The sequence below is a fragment of the Anguilla rostrata genome, chromosome 1, assembly GCF_018555375.3.
Source record: "Anguilla rostrata isolate EN2019 chromosome 1, ASM1855537v3, whole genome shotgun sequence".
NCBI lineage: Eukaryota > Metazoa > Chordata > Actinopteri > Anguilliformes > Anguillidae > Anguilla > Anguilla rostrata.
In genome coordinates, this window is record NC_057933.1 from 81,665,676 (window position 1) to 81,681,854 (window position 16,179).

Below are 16,179 nucleotides of genomic sequence, written 5' to 3' on the forward strand. Positions count from 1 at the left end.
TCAGCGAGACCGCACATCCACTCAGCGAGACCGCACATCCACTCAGAGAGACCGCACATCCACTCAGAGAGACCGCACATCCACTCAGAGAGACCGCACATTCACTCAGAGAGACCGCACATCCACTCAGCGAGACCGAACATCCACTCAGCGAGACCGCACATTCACTCAGAGAGACGGCACATCCACTCAGAGACCGCACATCCACTCAGCGAGACCGCACATCCACTCAGAGAGACCGCACATCCACTCAGAGAGACCGCACATCCACTCAGCGAGACCGCACATCCACTCAGAGACCACACATCCACTCAGAGACCGCACATCCACTCAGGAGACCGTACATCCACTCAGCGAGACCGCACATCCACTCAGAGAGACCGCACATCCACTCAGTGAGACCGCACATCCACTCAGAGACCGCACATCCACTCAGAGACCGCACATCCACTCAGACCGCACATCCACTCAGTGAGACCGCACATCCACTCAGAGAGACCGCACATCCACTCAGAGAGACCGCACATCCACTCAGAGAGACCGCACATCCACTCAGAGAGACCGCACATCCACACAGAGAGACCGCACATCCACTCAGTGAGACCGCACATCCACTCAGAGAGACCGCACATCCACTCAGACCGCACATCCACTCAGAGAGACCACACATCCACTCAGAGACCGCACATCCACTCAGAGACCGCACATCCACTCAGCGAGACCGCACATCCGCTCAGAGAGACCGCACATCCACTCAGAGACCGCACATCCACTCAGAGAGACCGCACATCCACTCAGCGAGACCGAACATCCACTCAGCGAGACCGCACATCCACTCAGAGAGACGGCACATCCACTCAGAGACCGCACATCCACTCAGAGACCGCACATCCACTCAGCGAGACCGCACATCCGCTCAGAGAGACCGCACATCCACTCAGAGACCGCACATCCACTCAGAGAGACCGCACATCCACTCAGACTGCACATCCACTCAGAGACCGCACATCCACTCAGAGAGACCGCACATCCACTCAGCGAGACCGCACATCCACTCAGAGAGACCGCACATCCACTCAGAGAGACCGCACATCCACTCAGAGACCGCACATCCACTCAGAGAGACCGCACATCCACTCAGAGACCGCACATCCACTCAGAGAGACCACATCAGCACTTTTGACCAGCGTGCCCTTTGACCCCTGAGGCCTTGTTTGTGTGAAAAGCCACTGCTCTGGCCCTCGTTTATTCCACCATCATCAGACCTCACTCTTCCTGTGAGAGCTCTGCAGGTTTTTATAAAGGAAGCATATCAAACACCGAAGAATGGTGGCAATTAAAATGAAATGTAACTCACATGGGCATGACCTAACACTCCATTTTGTCGTCCGAGAAGAAATGTATTTCTGTTAAAAAGATCAGGACATAAACCGCCATTCCTCTTTTATGCACACGCACAAAAAAAAAAAAAAAACGCTTTCGTTTGATGGCTCCTTAATATCACTGGCAATCAACTGCCACCAAGTGACTGAAATATCCTATTCATTTAACAGCAAAAGGAGGTTTTTAAAAATCAGGCTCAGGTACAGTGAACTTACACTTTGTTAAAAGGGAAAAAAAAAAAAAAAACATCCCAAAACAACCAAGTCATTTACAGAGTCGCAATCCTGTTCTGCTTTATGTTTAAAGCCCACGCCCGCACACGCCCACGAAAGGCGCTCTACGGCCCAGCTGATCGCAGCATGAGGCCGGAGAAGAAAAAAGATCCCGAACAAAAAGACACAGCCCCGCCTCTGACGCAGCGTCCAGGTTTTTTATTCACACATCGGAAATATTACAAAATAAGATGTACCGCCTTTGCAAAGTGCTATTAGGCCAACATGGGAGGAGTGGTCTGAAAGTTCGAGTCACACGTAGGTAGTACAGTCATCTTAAAGGAGAGCCTCCGACCTTAAGGAACATTTCAATGTGTTTATCCACTGCATAGATATGGAGTAACGAGGAAGAGATGGAATCTGACGCTGCGCGCGCGAGCGCACACACGCAAACACGCACGCAGGCACGGGCGCGCACCCACACACACACACACACACACGAACACGCACGCAGGCACGGGCGCGCACACACACACACACACACACACACACACACGAACACGCACGCAGGCACGGGCGCGCACCCACACACACACACCCACACACACGCACGAACACGCACGCAGGCACGGGCGCGCACACACATTCACACACACACACACACACGAACACGCACGCAGGCACGGGCACCCACACACACACACACACACACGAACACGCACGCAGGCACGGGCGCGCACCCACACACGCACACCCACACACACACACACACACACGCATAAACTCACACACACACACTCACACAAGACGAAAACACACAAGCGCAACCGTCTATCGTTCCACAACTTTACATGAAAGTAGAATGTTTAGTAGTGGAGTGGAAATCATGTCGTTGTGCAACGTTCACCCAGGAGCCATTTTAGGACAGCAGATGAAGGCGACGGGACCTCGCACACATACAAAAAGCAAAATGGACAGCAGCTATCCCCTCCTGCATAACCTACCCCGCTGTTCGGGGACGTTCACGGCTCGGTGCGAGGTCTTCCGCCCTAATCTAACTGGAATTGTGCAACAAACACCAAGGTGGCACTGCAACTAAATAAAGGCTCAGTGGTGCAACGGTCATTTCGGTCCTCCTGCCCCCAGTGCAGCTGCGCATTGGTTCCCTCTGCCCTCCTATTTCCCTGAATGGGGGAATGCAAACACAGTTAATTCTGGCACAGCTGAGTGGCGGACATTGCCCTGAAAGAAGTGGTATAATGGCTAACTCTGCTCAAAACCCATCCATGTGTGAGATGGTTTGAGCGTTGAACTAGATGACAAAAAGCACACAGCTTCTGTACACTTCCCTTCATGACATTAGTGAATGCAAGACACTGTACACCTGCACAAAGAACACTCATCAGCACTGTGCTAGCCATTTCCCTGTGGCATGTACGTCTGAGACTGAATCCACAGAAAAATCCAGCACTGCGCGCTCAAACACACACACACACACACAGACAGACAGACACACACACACACAGGCATACAGCCTTACAAACGGACAGCTAGACACACACATAAGCTGCATCTGTGCAATGCTGCTCCCCAAAAACACTCCTACATGTCAGATTTCTGCCTTCTGCCCAGAAACATGGTCGTTTGGCGCCCCCTGCTGCACACTACTGGTACTGTCCCTCGCTTTGCCTTCCCCTGGGGGAAGACACCACAGCTGCAGCAGGAACAACATGGGCAGACTGCAGGCTCTATGCCCATGACCACCCACCCCAGCTAACACCTGATGTCCTCATAAACACTGTGGTCAAACCACATCACAGCTATTTAGTCCTCTCATGGGGAGCACAAGGGGGGGAGGCGGGGCGTCACTAAGGTCATTGGTTAATCCCAAAAGTGGGCGTGTATCGTATCGTCACAGTGCCGTTTACAGCTGTGTTCCCAACACCCCAAATGGCTCCTGTGGAACAAGAAAAGCAAAAACAACGGAACAGTACAAGTGATTCTAAGATAAATATGTACAGGACAGTGCTTTGGATAAAGCATGTTAGAATTATTACAAATAAGAAAGGGGGGAAGAAAAAAAAAAAAACATCCTTCAAGGATAAGATGCATTTGATTAAGACAAACGAACACGTCAACCATGCCGCGCTCTCATTGGCTGAAGGCTCCCGCTGACAGAGCAAGGGGCCAGGAGAGGACAGAGTACCGTCAAGAAACGCTGTCCCCTCAACACAAGGCAGTGTTTATGGTTACTCTTCTGTTACTCATTTCCTTTTTTCTGTAAAATGTGCTTCTCGTTTTTTGCAGACAAAAATTTGTTAGACACACACACACACACACACACACACACACGGACGCACACTCAATAACACTGTCAAAAGAAAAACAAGAACTCAAAACACTTCTTTCAAAAAAAAAAAAAACGAAAAATTAAAAATAAAACAAAATAAATAAAAATGCAGAAGTAATTAAAATAAAGACGAACAGTGTCATGTTTTTCTGCACGTCATTGAAATCTGCAAATGACAAAATGACAAAGAAGCTTCCCAGTCCATTAAAACATCAGCAGCTTTTCTGGTTTTGAAAAGAAACGCTTGTTTAAAGTACATCGCTGTCTGTCTTGCGATGTGTTGCACAAGACGAACCAAACTGGTGAAACAAAGGCTAGAATCAAGTACAGACAAATATCCTATTGCGCAGAATACCTGTGATACTCAATAAAAAAGTATAGCAGCTATTCATCTCTCTCTCTCTCTCTCTCTCTCTCTCTCTCTCTCTCTCTCTCTCTCTCTCTCTCTCTCTCTCTCTCTCTCTCTCTCTCTCAGCTAGCACGTTTATCTGCTCTGGAATGTTTGCAAATCTAAGCCACTTTTCGGTTCCGTGCTTTAATCCTTTATTGTCTCTGTGCACCGTCCTTTGTCCACAGTTCCAGTATTAAGGGTGGTAAGTTGGGGCACTGGTGGGTGTGTTTCAGGGAGGGTGTGTTTGGGGGGGGCTTGGGGGTTAAAGATTTGCAGCTTGCCTCTATAGTCCAATTGCAGGTTCTTCACTCTCCCATCCCTGGCACTCTCTCTCTCTCTCTCTCTCTTGTGTCAGCCTTGGATGAACCCCAGTCCATTTCTCCCTCCTCTCTCTAACGCTTGTCCCTTTCGCACACACACAGGCAGTGGGTCCGCCCACAGGGAGTGGCTCCGCCCACACAGGCAGTGGCTCAGCCCACACAGGCAGTGGCTCCGCCCACACAGGCAGTGGCTTCGCCCACACAGGTAGTGGCTCCGCCCACACAGGCAGTGGCTCCGCCCACAGGGAGTGGCTCCGCCCACACAGGCAGTGGCTCCGCCCACAGACCCGCCCCTCTCAGCAGTAGCTGCGGGTCTGGCCCTCGGTGTGGATGGTCCAGTTGGGGCCCGGCAGGCTGCCCTGGCGGGTGAGCCCCCGCTGGTTCTGGAGGGGGGGCGGACGCAGCGCCCCCTCCCTGTGGGGCGTGCCGGGGTACTGGGACAGGACGGGGACGGACTGGAACTGGTACTGGCCGTACTGGGGCGGGGGCGCCGCCTGGAAGCCCCCCGCATGGCCCCCGAACCCCCGCGGGGCCGGCAGCATCACGTGGGAGGGGCCGCGGGGGGGGGCCGGGCCGGGCGGGGTGGAGAAGTTGGGGTGGGGCTCCTGGGGGCTGCGGCTGGGGTAGGGGGGGTCCTGGTACAGGGGCCGGCCGGGGTAGGGGTTGGGGCTCTCCCCCAGGGGGCCGGGGGCGAAGTCCTGGGGGCGGTAGAACTTGAGGACGTGGTCGCCGGACGGCATGACGTCGAAGGCCTGGCGGTACTGCGTGCCGGAGGAGGAGGCGGAGCGGCGCAGGGGGTCCTGCCGGTGGAAGCTCCCGGCGCGGGGCGGGCCGGCCGGGCTGCGGGACGGCCCGGGGGTGTACACGTTGTAGGCGGGCTGGTGGGGGTGCGGGTGCTGGCTGGGGTAGGGGTTGGGCGGCTGCTCCAGCAGGGGGGAGGAGGAGGCGGAGGAGGAGGTGACGGCGCAGGCGCCGTCGTCGCCCTCGTCCTCCGCCAGCCTCTCGATCAGCAGGGAGGCGATCTCCTTCCCCGTCAGGCCGGGCCCCGCCCCCGCCGAGCTGGGGTCCGAGCGGCTGCGGTAGTGCGTCGCCGTGGCGACGGGTGCGTCCTTGGCGGCGTCGGCGCGGGGCGGGCTCTGGTACCCGCCGGGTTCGGGCCGCCGCGGGCTCCCCTGCTCCTCCGGGACGGGCGACGCCGGCTCCGCCTCGGGGGGCGGGTCCGGGGGCGGGGCCGGGGGCTGGGACGTCTGCTGGGCGTCGCCGTCCAGGTCGGTGGTGAGCCAGGTTTTGGCGGGTGCCGGGGGGGCGGCGAAGGGGAAGTTGACGTAGATGGGCTCGGGCCGGTCCTGGGGCCGGGGGGGCGGGGGCTGTTTGGGGGGCGGCGGGGGGGGCGAGGAGGAAGAGGAGGGCTTGTGGTGGGGGTGCAGCGGATGGGCGGAGGGCCGCGGGAGGGGGGGCTGGTCCTCCACAGCCCGGGACGCCTCGAAGTAGCGGTAGCACACCTTGCCGTTCTCGAAGTAGGGGTGCAGCTGGGCGGCGGACGGGTCGGCAGACGGGGAGCGGTGGGGGGCGTGGCCGGACCCGCCCCGCTGGGGCTTGTGAACGGAGAGGGGCAGGGCGGAGGGGACCGGGGGGCTCATCAGGACGGGGTGCATGTCGCTGCGGGACAGGCGCACCGAGGACGAGGCCTGGCGATGCGTTTGGGGGTGGGGGTGCGGGTGGGGGTGGGCGTGGCCGTGGGAGAAGGAGTGGGAGTGGGAGTGGGCAGCCGCCCAAGCTCGCGTGGCCTCCGAGGACCACAGCTGGGGGGCGCGGGGCAGCATGGCGCCCTGGGCGTGGAGCGGGTGCGGGTGGGCGTGGGGGTGCGGGTGCGGGTGGGGGTGGGGGTGCGGGGGGTGCTGGCTCCGGGACAGGGGCCGCTGGCCCGCCTCGCTGTGGGACGGGCGGTAGTTGCCCTCGGCCTCCAGCCGCATGTTCTGGTAGCTGTGCCAGGCGTAGCTGGGCGGGGCCTGCGGGTGCTCGGGCCCCGAAATCTCGTAGTAGAAGTTCTCGGCCTTGCCCTGGTCCTCCGTGGGGACGGGCCGGATCTGGGCGGGCTGGGGCGGGGGCAGCCGGTACCCGGACGCCCCGCTCAGGCGCTCGGAGAAGGCGCGGGACAGGGGCGGGTTGGGCGGACCCCCGGGGGGGCCGCTCTGGGACTGCGTGATGAGGCGCCGGACGCGCGCGGCGTCCAGCGAGCGGCGCATGTAGTTATCGGCGCGGGACAGGGGGGCGCGGGGGGGCGCCTGCTCCGCGGGCTTGGGGGGCACTTTGGGCCGCACCTGGGCCAGCGGGGAGCACTCGGATTTGGAGTGCAGGAGCTGGGGGTGCGGCGGGGACCGGCTCGCCGGCGCCCCCTTCTGCTGGAGGTGGGGGGCGGAGAACTGGCGGGAGTAGGCCGGGGGCTTCCTCTGGGCGGGGGACTCCGGCTCCGCGGGGAACGGGGGCGGGCCGGGCCGGGCGGGGGGCGGGGCCTGCGGGGGGGGCGGGGCCAGGGGCTCCTCCTGGTTCTTGTAGACGGGGCTGGACGCGGAGTCCGAGTCCCCGGAGGAGCTGCTGGGCGTGGCCTCCGAGTTGGACCCGCCCGAGTCCGACACCGAGGAGTCGGAGGAGAGCGTGCCCGTGTCCTGGGAGAGAACGAGCACACGTCAGCTCAGCACACGCGTAGGCACAGACACGCACGCACGCACGCACACACACACAGGCACAGACACACACGCGCACACACACACACACAGGCACACACAAGTACACTTACACACGTGTGCTTCTCTAAAACACATGCACATGGACACGTACACTTACAGGCACGCACTCACACACACAGACACACACACACAGTCATGTCCTTCTCTAAAACCATCCTAAGTGTTATACACAGTCATGTCCTCCTCTAAAACCATCCTAAGTGTTATACACAGTCATGTCCTTCTCTAAAACCATTCTAAGTGTTATACACAGTCATGTCCTTCTCTAAAACCATCCTAAGTGTTATACACAGTCATGTCCATCTCTAAAACCATCCTAAGTGTTATACACAGTCATGTCTATCTCTAAAACCATCCTAAGTGTTATACACAGTCATGTCCTTCTGTAAAACCATTCTAAGTGTTATACACAGTCATGTCCTTCTCTAAAACCATCCTAAGTGTTATACACAGTCATGTCCATCTCTAAAACCATCCTAAGTGTTATACACAGTCATGTCTATCTCTAAAACCATTCTAAGTGTTATACACAGTCATGTCCTTCTCTAAAACCATCCTAAGTGTTATACACAGTCATGCACAGACACACAGATAGAGACACATAGCAGGCACATGCATCAGCAGTCAGAGCCAGCGGGGTGGGGTGGGGGGGGGGGGCGGTGTCCCGGTGGAAAGCAAGCTGAAGGTTGACTCATATCAGGGTCATTAGCACAGAGAAAGCTTAATGTCCTCGCCAGGTCTGTATCTCTCTCCACATCTGCAGGAGCGCGATAATTAGGAGGAAACTTTTCTGCGTGCTCAGTTACATTCCTTTTCATTACGGGCCAGATAATTACGGTTTTACTGAAAATAACTCGACCCAATTTTTTACGTGCACCAAGAGAAACATCAATTAGATCAAAACGGTACTGATTTCAACTTTAAAAACCCTTCCTTGTGAACAACATAAAGCCTTACTGTATGTTGCTCAACATAATATCAGCACGACATAACAATTAATAAGCCCTCAATTCCAACTGATATGGAGTGTCTTAGGACTATGCCAGTATCGCTTTCTGGCCTTCATGGTCATATCAAAGACCATCCTACATGACATTAGTCTGTCACGGTAACCTCAGTATAAGTGGGTTGTCATTGACTGCCATTGACTGGTCATGAATGTTCATGCAGTGGTCATGGAGGAACTATGCAGTGCACATGAACACTTTATAAAGCTCTTATGTCAGGTGATTCAGACAAACCTGCCTCATCTCAGCACAAGCAGATGCAGAAGCTCACACAAACATATACATCTAGATACAGATATACTTTAAATGTCAGAAATATAATAAGTATTCCTTTAGGTTCATTCATTTACTTCCTTAGCTCACGGCCTGTGCTTTTCTTCTTTATCTTATATGTCTTCATGTCTGTTTATATTTTATGTCTGTTCGTTGGCTAAAATGTACACTTGCTGTTCTGCGGCACTACTTGTGTACATTACACACTGGAAACATCACTGCGTGTATCAGCTGCTGGTTCAGCACGATGAACTCAACTGAAGGGGCTAGGTACGGAATTACAGAAATGAGAACAGAAAACGAAACGCAGAAACAAAGAACAAAAAATAAAGAAACTGACCAATAAAAACAGAAACGCACAGACACAGACAGACAGACAGAGAGACAGCCAGCCAGCCAGACAGACAGCCAGCCAGCCAGACAGACAGATACAGGCATAAACAGACAGACAGACGGACAGATACAGACAGGCAGACATAGACAGACAGACAGACAGACGGATACAGACATACAGACAGGCAGAGGGACAAATACAGTCATAGACATACATACATACATACAGACAGACAGACAGATACAGACAGACAGACAAACATAGACAGACAGACGGATGAACACAGACGTACCTGGCCCGGACTCCGCCCACTCTGCTGCTCCCCTCCCTCGTTCGCGGCGGCGATGGCGGCGTTGCCGTTGCTCTGGCCCTCAGACATCCACACAGACAGGGGGCGCACCGTGGAGTAGAGCTGGCTGGCGTCGGCGGGGGAGGAGCCGGAGAGCACCTCGCCCGCGTCCACGGAGACGGACCTCAGGAAGCGGGACTCCAGGGGCTCCTGGGGCTTGGGCAGGGGGGGCCGGTAGGGGGGCGAGGCCCCCTGCCGGAGGGCCTTGTTGGCGCTCTCCGCCAGCGCCAGGGCCATGAGGCGGGCGGGGTTCTTGGGCGGGGGTGGAGGGGGCTGCTGGGACGGGAGGGAGGGGCCAGTGGGCAGCATGAATCCTGGGAGAGGAAGGAGGAGGGGCGAGTAGGAGGGGGCATAAAGTGGGAGCAAAGATTTATCAGAGAATTAGCCTTCCGCTATGAGGAGTAATAATAATAATAAACACAGAACTCTTTTCCTCATGCTGACCTTTGACCTTGGGGTCGGGGCCCAGCTTGCTGCGGATCTCCTGCTGGCAGCTCTCGGTCAGCTGGAAGTCACATGACCTCAGCAGCATGGAGATCATCTGTGGCGGCTGGGAGGAGCTTGTGCCCTGGGTCCCAGGCTGCAATTCGCCGGCACGCCCGCCAATCATCTCCAGCACCTTGACAACCGGGGAAAAGGAAACAAGCATTTCCGTTTCATATCTGCGTATAAAGTGACGAGTCTCTGCCAGACGTGGGCTTCAGAAACATGATACTGTTCAGACACTCTCTGAGGTGAGTTATAAATGAACAGGTGCTTAACCATGTACATACACCTGACACTCACACACGCAGACCCACACACACACACACACACACACACACACGCAGACCCACACACAAACACACACACACACACACACACAAACACACACACACACACCGACCACACACCAACACACACACACAGACATGCAGACCACACACACACACACACACACGCGCGCGCGCGCACACACACATACACACAAAGGCACCCGGACCCACACACACACACACACACACAAAGACATGCAGACCACACACACACACAAACGGACACACGCACACACATACACACAAAGGTACCCGGACCCACATACACACACACACACACCACAGCCCCACACACACACAGCACACCTCGACCACACACACACACACACACAAAGACATGCAGACCACACACACACTCACACACACAGACCAACACTCTAACAGGCAATGCCGTTGGTCATAAGGCCTAAGGAGTGCCTGTCCATCACGCGGCTCCAGGGACGCACCTTGGCGGGCACGCTGATGGCGATGGGGTCGGAGATGTCCAGGGGCGGAGATTTGGGGGCCTTGGGGGAGAGGGCGTGCACCACCTTGCGGGTGAAGGAGCGGCGCTCGGGCGGGGGCTGGGAGGCGGAGGGGCCGGGGGGCTGGCCGTGGGCGGGGCTGGCGTTGGGCTCGGCGTTGGCGGCGGGCGGGCGGTGCTGGCAGTACACCTGCACGGGCGGAGCCGCGGCCGCCAGGATCAGGCTCCGCCTCGCCGCCGCCTCCGATTGGTTGAGCACGGAGTCCGGGTCCTCGGTCATGGAGCGCTGGCTGTGGGAGCGCGTGTGGGCGTGGCTTTGGTGGCCCACGCAGCGGTAGGGAGGGGGCGTGGCAGCGGGCGGGGACTCCCTGCCCCCGCTGGCCCCGCCCCCTCCGCCCCCGCCCAGCCCGATTGGCCCGTCCTCCAGGAAGGTGGGGCTGAAGTCGATGACGTCCTCCGACATCCAGGCGGAGGCGGGGTCCTGGGAGAAGTCCGGGAGCATGTACACGGCCTCCTCGTCTTCCTCGTCCTCGTCCTCCTCCTCGTCCGGCTCCTCCTCGCGGTCGCGCGCCTCCTCCGGGAGGAGGCTGTCGTAGGAGCGGCTCGGGGGGAGCAGCTGCGGCTCCATGGAGGTGGCCAGGGCCAAGCCGTCGCTGCTGGAGCGGGGCCTACGCAGTCTCTGCAGCTTGCACTGACCTGAGAGAGAAACGCCGCGTCAGCAACCGCAGCCTGGACATGGGAAAGGCACAGGCTAACCCGGCTATGCAGGGAACACAGGCTAACCCGGCAATACAGGGAGCACAGGCTAACCTGGCTATGCAGAGAGCACAGGCTAACCTGGTTATGCAGGGAACACAGGCTAACCAGGCTATGCAGAGAGCACAGGCTAACCTGGCAATACAGGGAGCACAGGCTAACCTGGCAATGCAGAGAGCACAGGCTAACCTGGCAATACAGGGAAACAGGCTAACCTGGCTACAGGGAGCACAGGCTAACCGGATATACAGGGAACACAGGCTAACCTGGCTATGCAGGGATACAGGCTAACCTGGCAATACAGGAGTACAGGCTAACCTGGCAATGCAGGGAGCACAGGCAACCAGGCTATGCAGGAACACAGGCTAACCTGCTTACAGGGAACACAGGCTAACCTGGCTATACAGGGAACACAGGCTAACCTAGCTATACAGGGAGCACAGGCTAACCTGGCAATGCAGGGAACACAGGCTAACCTGGCTATACAGGGAGAACAGGCTAACCTGGCAATGCAGGGAACACAGGCTAACCTGGCTATACAGGGAGCACAGGCTAACCTGGCTATGCAGGGAGCACAGGCTAACCCGGCAATGCAGGGAACACAGGCTAACCTGGCTATGCAGGGAACACAGGCTAACCTGGCTATACAGGGAGCACAGGCTAACCTGGCTATACAGGGAACACAGGCTAACCTGGCTATACAGGGAACACAGGATAACCTGGCTATGCAGGGAACACAGGCTAACCTGGCATGAAGGAACACAGGCTAACCGTGGGACCGCTAACTATACAGGGAGCACAGGCTAACCTGGCTATGCAGGGAACACAGGCTAACCTGGCTATACAGGGAGCACAGGCTAACCTGGCTATACAGGGAACACAGGCTAACCTGGCTATACAGGGAGCACAGGCTAACCTGGCTATGCAGGGAACACAGGCTAACCTGGCTATGCAGAGAGCACAGGCTGTGTGATCAGCGCACAAACAAACAGGTAAAGACAGAGAGTCATTCTCTTTCATACTACTGTACATATTACCATCAAGAAAGGGAAATGTTCTAGGAGCCATGCTGGTTTTATGTTGTATGTGTGGTTTCCATATTCCGGTATGTTCTATATGTTGCTTTGGCAATATATAGGACTATAACTCTCTAGCCAATTAAGTAAACTGAAGTTGAAAAAAATTGAGGGAAAGAGAGACCGAAAGAGAGAGAGGGAGGTATAGAGTAAATGAAAGTGGGAGAGATTCAGAGAGAAGGGAGCGAGAGAAGGAGAGAGAGAAAGCAATATTGTTCACACACAGTCATGCCAATAATGCATTATTGAATCGAGAGAGAGAGAGAAAGACCCGAGGGGAAAAAGCAACGTGAGGAAAATAAAAGTAAAAAAAAGAGGGATGAAGAAAGAATGACAGGCGGAGATATGTGGAGGGAGGCGGCAGACAGACACACTGGATCATGTGACCTGGACAGAGCTGCAGTGAAACTAACGGGGGAATGGCGGGGAGAACGGGGCTCAGCCTGCAGAGCAGCAGCGCTGACTGTTCACCGTGCGGTGAGGTGGGGGATCTGAAGCGGAAAAAGCCTTCGATCCTGTTAGAGCGGCTCCGCACGGAGAAACAACGGGCCTGCAGATCTGCAGCACCTCCGCTGATATCACACGACCATCAGGAGCCGGGTTGCCAGATTTATGCCCGTGGACATCCACAGCCGGGTTGCCAGATTTACGCCTGTGGACATCCACAGCCGGGTGGCCAGATTTACATCCTGTGGACATCCACAGCTGGGTTGCCAGATTATGCGTGGGATCCAGCTGGGTGCCGTTTGGTCGGAATCCACAGCGGGTTGCCAGATTTACTCCAGTGGATATCCACAGTGGGGTTGCCAGATTTACGCCCCTGGACATCCACAACGGGGTTGCCAGATTTACACCCGTGGACATCCACAGCCGGGTTGCCAGATTGCTGGACATCCACATCCAGATGGATTACGGACGATTCAAACGTACAGGGCCCGAAGGGGATTCTTTGTTTACTGTATCCTACCTGCACCGCTGTGCTGGGACGACAAGGACTCCTCGCTCTTAGCCGAGCGCAACGTAACGCTATCCACCCGACAACCTAGGGCAGCCAAAACACAGAGACACAAATCAATACAGAGGAGGAGAGGAGAGGGGGAGAGAGATAGGGGGAGAGAGAGAGAGAGAGAGATTGATAAGGGTGAGGGACTGGCACATTATGTTCATTTATTGGGCCTAAACAGTTTAATCGAAGACACATTATTCAGCAACGACACCCACACTGCATCAGCAGGACATATTTACGACTTCACAGTGATAAATTACCTCCTTAAAAACAAAAAACAAAAAAAACAGATGAAACTATAAAAAACGCAATAATGGCTGAAACTGTACAGCAACACTGCCACAGATGAAAAATGAGCTGTTTAATTGAATATTAATGAACAAAACATTAGAAATGCATTGCACTCATTTAACAAGAAATATGACTCGTGGCAAGGATGAAATAAATTTATGATAAATTACTGTGGACTGAGGCAGAACTTTGGGCAACTTTCAAGCAAAAAAATAAAGAATTTTAATGAAATACAAAAACACTAAAATCACTTCTTTGTTTACAGAACTACCATATGATTCCACCTTAAATGGCACTACTGGAATGATGGTGGCATTTACAGTTACTGTAATGGTAAAAATGGATACTGCAATACCAGCGTGGGAGAGTCAGATAGGGTAGGGGGCGGGGTTATACCAGCGTGGGACGTGGTTGGCTGGAACAGTGAGCTGATCCTCATTGGTTTGCGACGGCCCGACCCGGCAGGCTTCCCGATGGCGAAAAAGGTTTTCCAGCTTCCGCCCGCTGACTTCCGCACCTTCATCCCCCTCTTCCTCCTGCGAGAGAGAGAGAGAGAGAGAAATGAAAGAGGATGAAATGGAGAAGAGCAGTGCTAAGGTATGGATTAGAGATCAAATTACAAACCTGCAGCTGCATGCACTCCAGCAGCCTGTACACAGCTGTTTTGAAACGTTAGAAACCTCACGTAACTGGTCAATGGCAATGGCACAGCTACCCCGGCTGACCAAACCCCACATCCCCTCCCACCCCCCACTCAGGGAGCCCCCACCTGTCGGGGGGCAGGTCCAGGACGGTGTGGAATTTCCCCTGGAAGGAGAGGGGCGCCCCCTGCAGGAGGAGGGGAGCCTGCGTCCGCGCCTGGGCCTCCTCCAGGGACAGCAGCCGGGTCGACACAAAGGACTTAGGCCTGGTCAGGGAGCGGCGGTCTGAGAGAGAGGGAGGGAGGGAGAGAGAAGGAGGGAGAGATGGAGGGAGAGGAGAGAGAGGGGAGAGAGAGAGAGGGAGGGAGGGACAGAGGGAGGGTAGAGAGAGAGGGAGGGAGGGAGGAGAGAGAGAGGGAGGGGAGAGAGGGAGGCAGGGACGGACAGAGAGAGGGGAGAGAGAGATAGGGATGGGAAGGGAGAAAGATGGGGAGAGAAGAGATGGGGGAGAGAGAGAAGGGGGGGTGGGGAGAGAAAGAGGGAGGGAGGGATGGAGAGAGGGAGGGTGGGGGAGAGAGAAAATTAATTGTAGATAAATATCCAAACTATGGGGCAAACTGACAGATGCCACAATAAGGCACAGACATCCAGACAAGCAGAGAACAGACACATAGCAAGCAGAGAGAGAGAGAGGGGGAGGGAGAGAGACAAGAGAAAGAAAGAGAGAGAGAGAGAGAGAGAGAGGGGGGGGAGAGAGAACAAGAGAAAAAGAGAAAGAGAGAGAGGTGGAGGGAGAGAGAAAGAGAGAGGGGGACTGAGAGACAGAGAGAGCGAGAGAGAGAGAGAGAGGGAGAGCGAGGCTCTGGGAGTGCAGCAGAATCACAGGCCCTTCCTCGCCCTTTCACACAGCCACAGGCTCCGCCCTCAGGCAGGAAGCAGCGAGCACAGCGGCCCCGGGCACCGAGACTGCGCTCATCTGAGAGGAACAGCAGCCGCTGCTCTCTTCCACCGCTGGTCAGAAACCAGCCCTTCACCACCGGAGTTCACTGTGGCTCTGCAGCCGTCCTGCAGGGGGCGCTGCTCCCCGAGACCGGGGCAAAGCCTGCACCACGCAGGGGTCAAAGGTCACAGGCCCTGGGCTGAGGTCACCGGAAGGTTCCGCGGGCTTCGCGAGCGGCACGCTAACAGAGCGCACGGGGCAGAGAGCAGAAGCTGGGGGTGCGGGGACCGGACGGCAGCGGAGCGTAAGAGCCTGTCAGAGCTCACAGGGCGAAGAGCCGCTCGCGAGAGAGAGACCAGCGACACAGACGCACACACTGAGAGAGACCAGCGACACAAACCGCCAGGCCCAGTAACACAAACACACACTGAGAGAGAGACCTGCAACACAAACCGCCAGGCCCAGTAACACAAATGCACACACAGAGAGACCAGCGACACAAACCGCCAGGCCCAGTAACACAAACACACACTGAGAGAGACCAGCGACACAAACCGCCAGGCCCAGTAACACACAAACACACACTGAGAGAGACCAGCGACACAAACCGCTAGGCCTAGTAACACACAAACACACACTGAGAGAGACCAGCGACACAAACCGCTAGGCCTAGTAACACACAAACACACACTGAGAGAGACCAGCGACACAAACCACCAGGTCCAGTAACACACAAACACACACTGAGAGAGACCAGCGACACAAACCGCTGGGCCCAGTAACACAAACGCACACACTGAGAGAGACCAGCGACACAAACGCACA

General features: G+C 56.0%; 1 protein-coding gene and 1 long non-coding RNA gene across 8 annotated transcripts in view; one reads left to right on the plus strand and one right to left on the minus strand.

Annotated features, from left to right (window-relative positions):
• The first annotated feature begins 4,624 nt into the window (after positions 1 to 4,624).
• Positions 4,625 to 5,041, plus strand: LOC135237792 (uncharacterized). Of its 2 annotated transcripts, none has more exons than XR_010324919.1 (3): positions 4,625 to 4,758; positions 4,799 to 4,861; positions 4,923 to 5,041. It is a non-coding gene; the product is annotated as an uncharacterized LOC135237792 (long non-coding RNA). The 2 variants fall into 2 exon arrangements; XR_010324920.1 differs by having other exon boundaries at positions 4,902 to 5,028.
• Positions 4,826 to 16,179, minus strand: part of arhgap33 (Rho GTPase activating protein 33) — a 67,298-nt gene continuing 55,944 nt past the window's right edge. For all 6 annotated transcript variants that reach the window (XM_064305195.1, XM_064305204.1, XM_064305169.1 and 3 more), the window contains 7 exons: positions 14,543 to 14,699; positions 14,170 to 14,309; positions 13,444 to 13,518; positions 10,628 to 11,340; positions 9,811 to 9,985; positions 9,310 to 9,680; positions 4,826 to 7,322 (listed from right to left, as the gene is read on the minus strand). In XM_064305195.1, the coding sequence (XP_064161265.1) occupies positions 4,953 to 7,322; positions 9,310 to 9,680; positions 9,811 to 9,985; positions 10,628 to 11,340; positions 13,444 to 13,518; positions 14,170 to 14,309; positions 14,543 to 14,699 (4,001 nt within the window). In that variant the 3' untranslated portion in view covers positions 4,826 to 4,952. The remainder of the gene's footprint in view (positions 7,323 to 9,309; positions 9,681 to 9,810; positions 9,986 to 10,627; positions 11,341 to 13,443; positions 13,519 to 14,169; positions 14,310 to 14,542; positions 14,700 to 16,179) is intronic.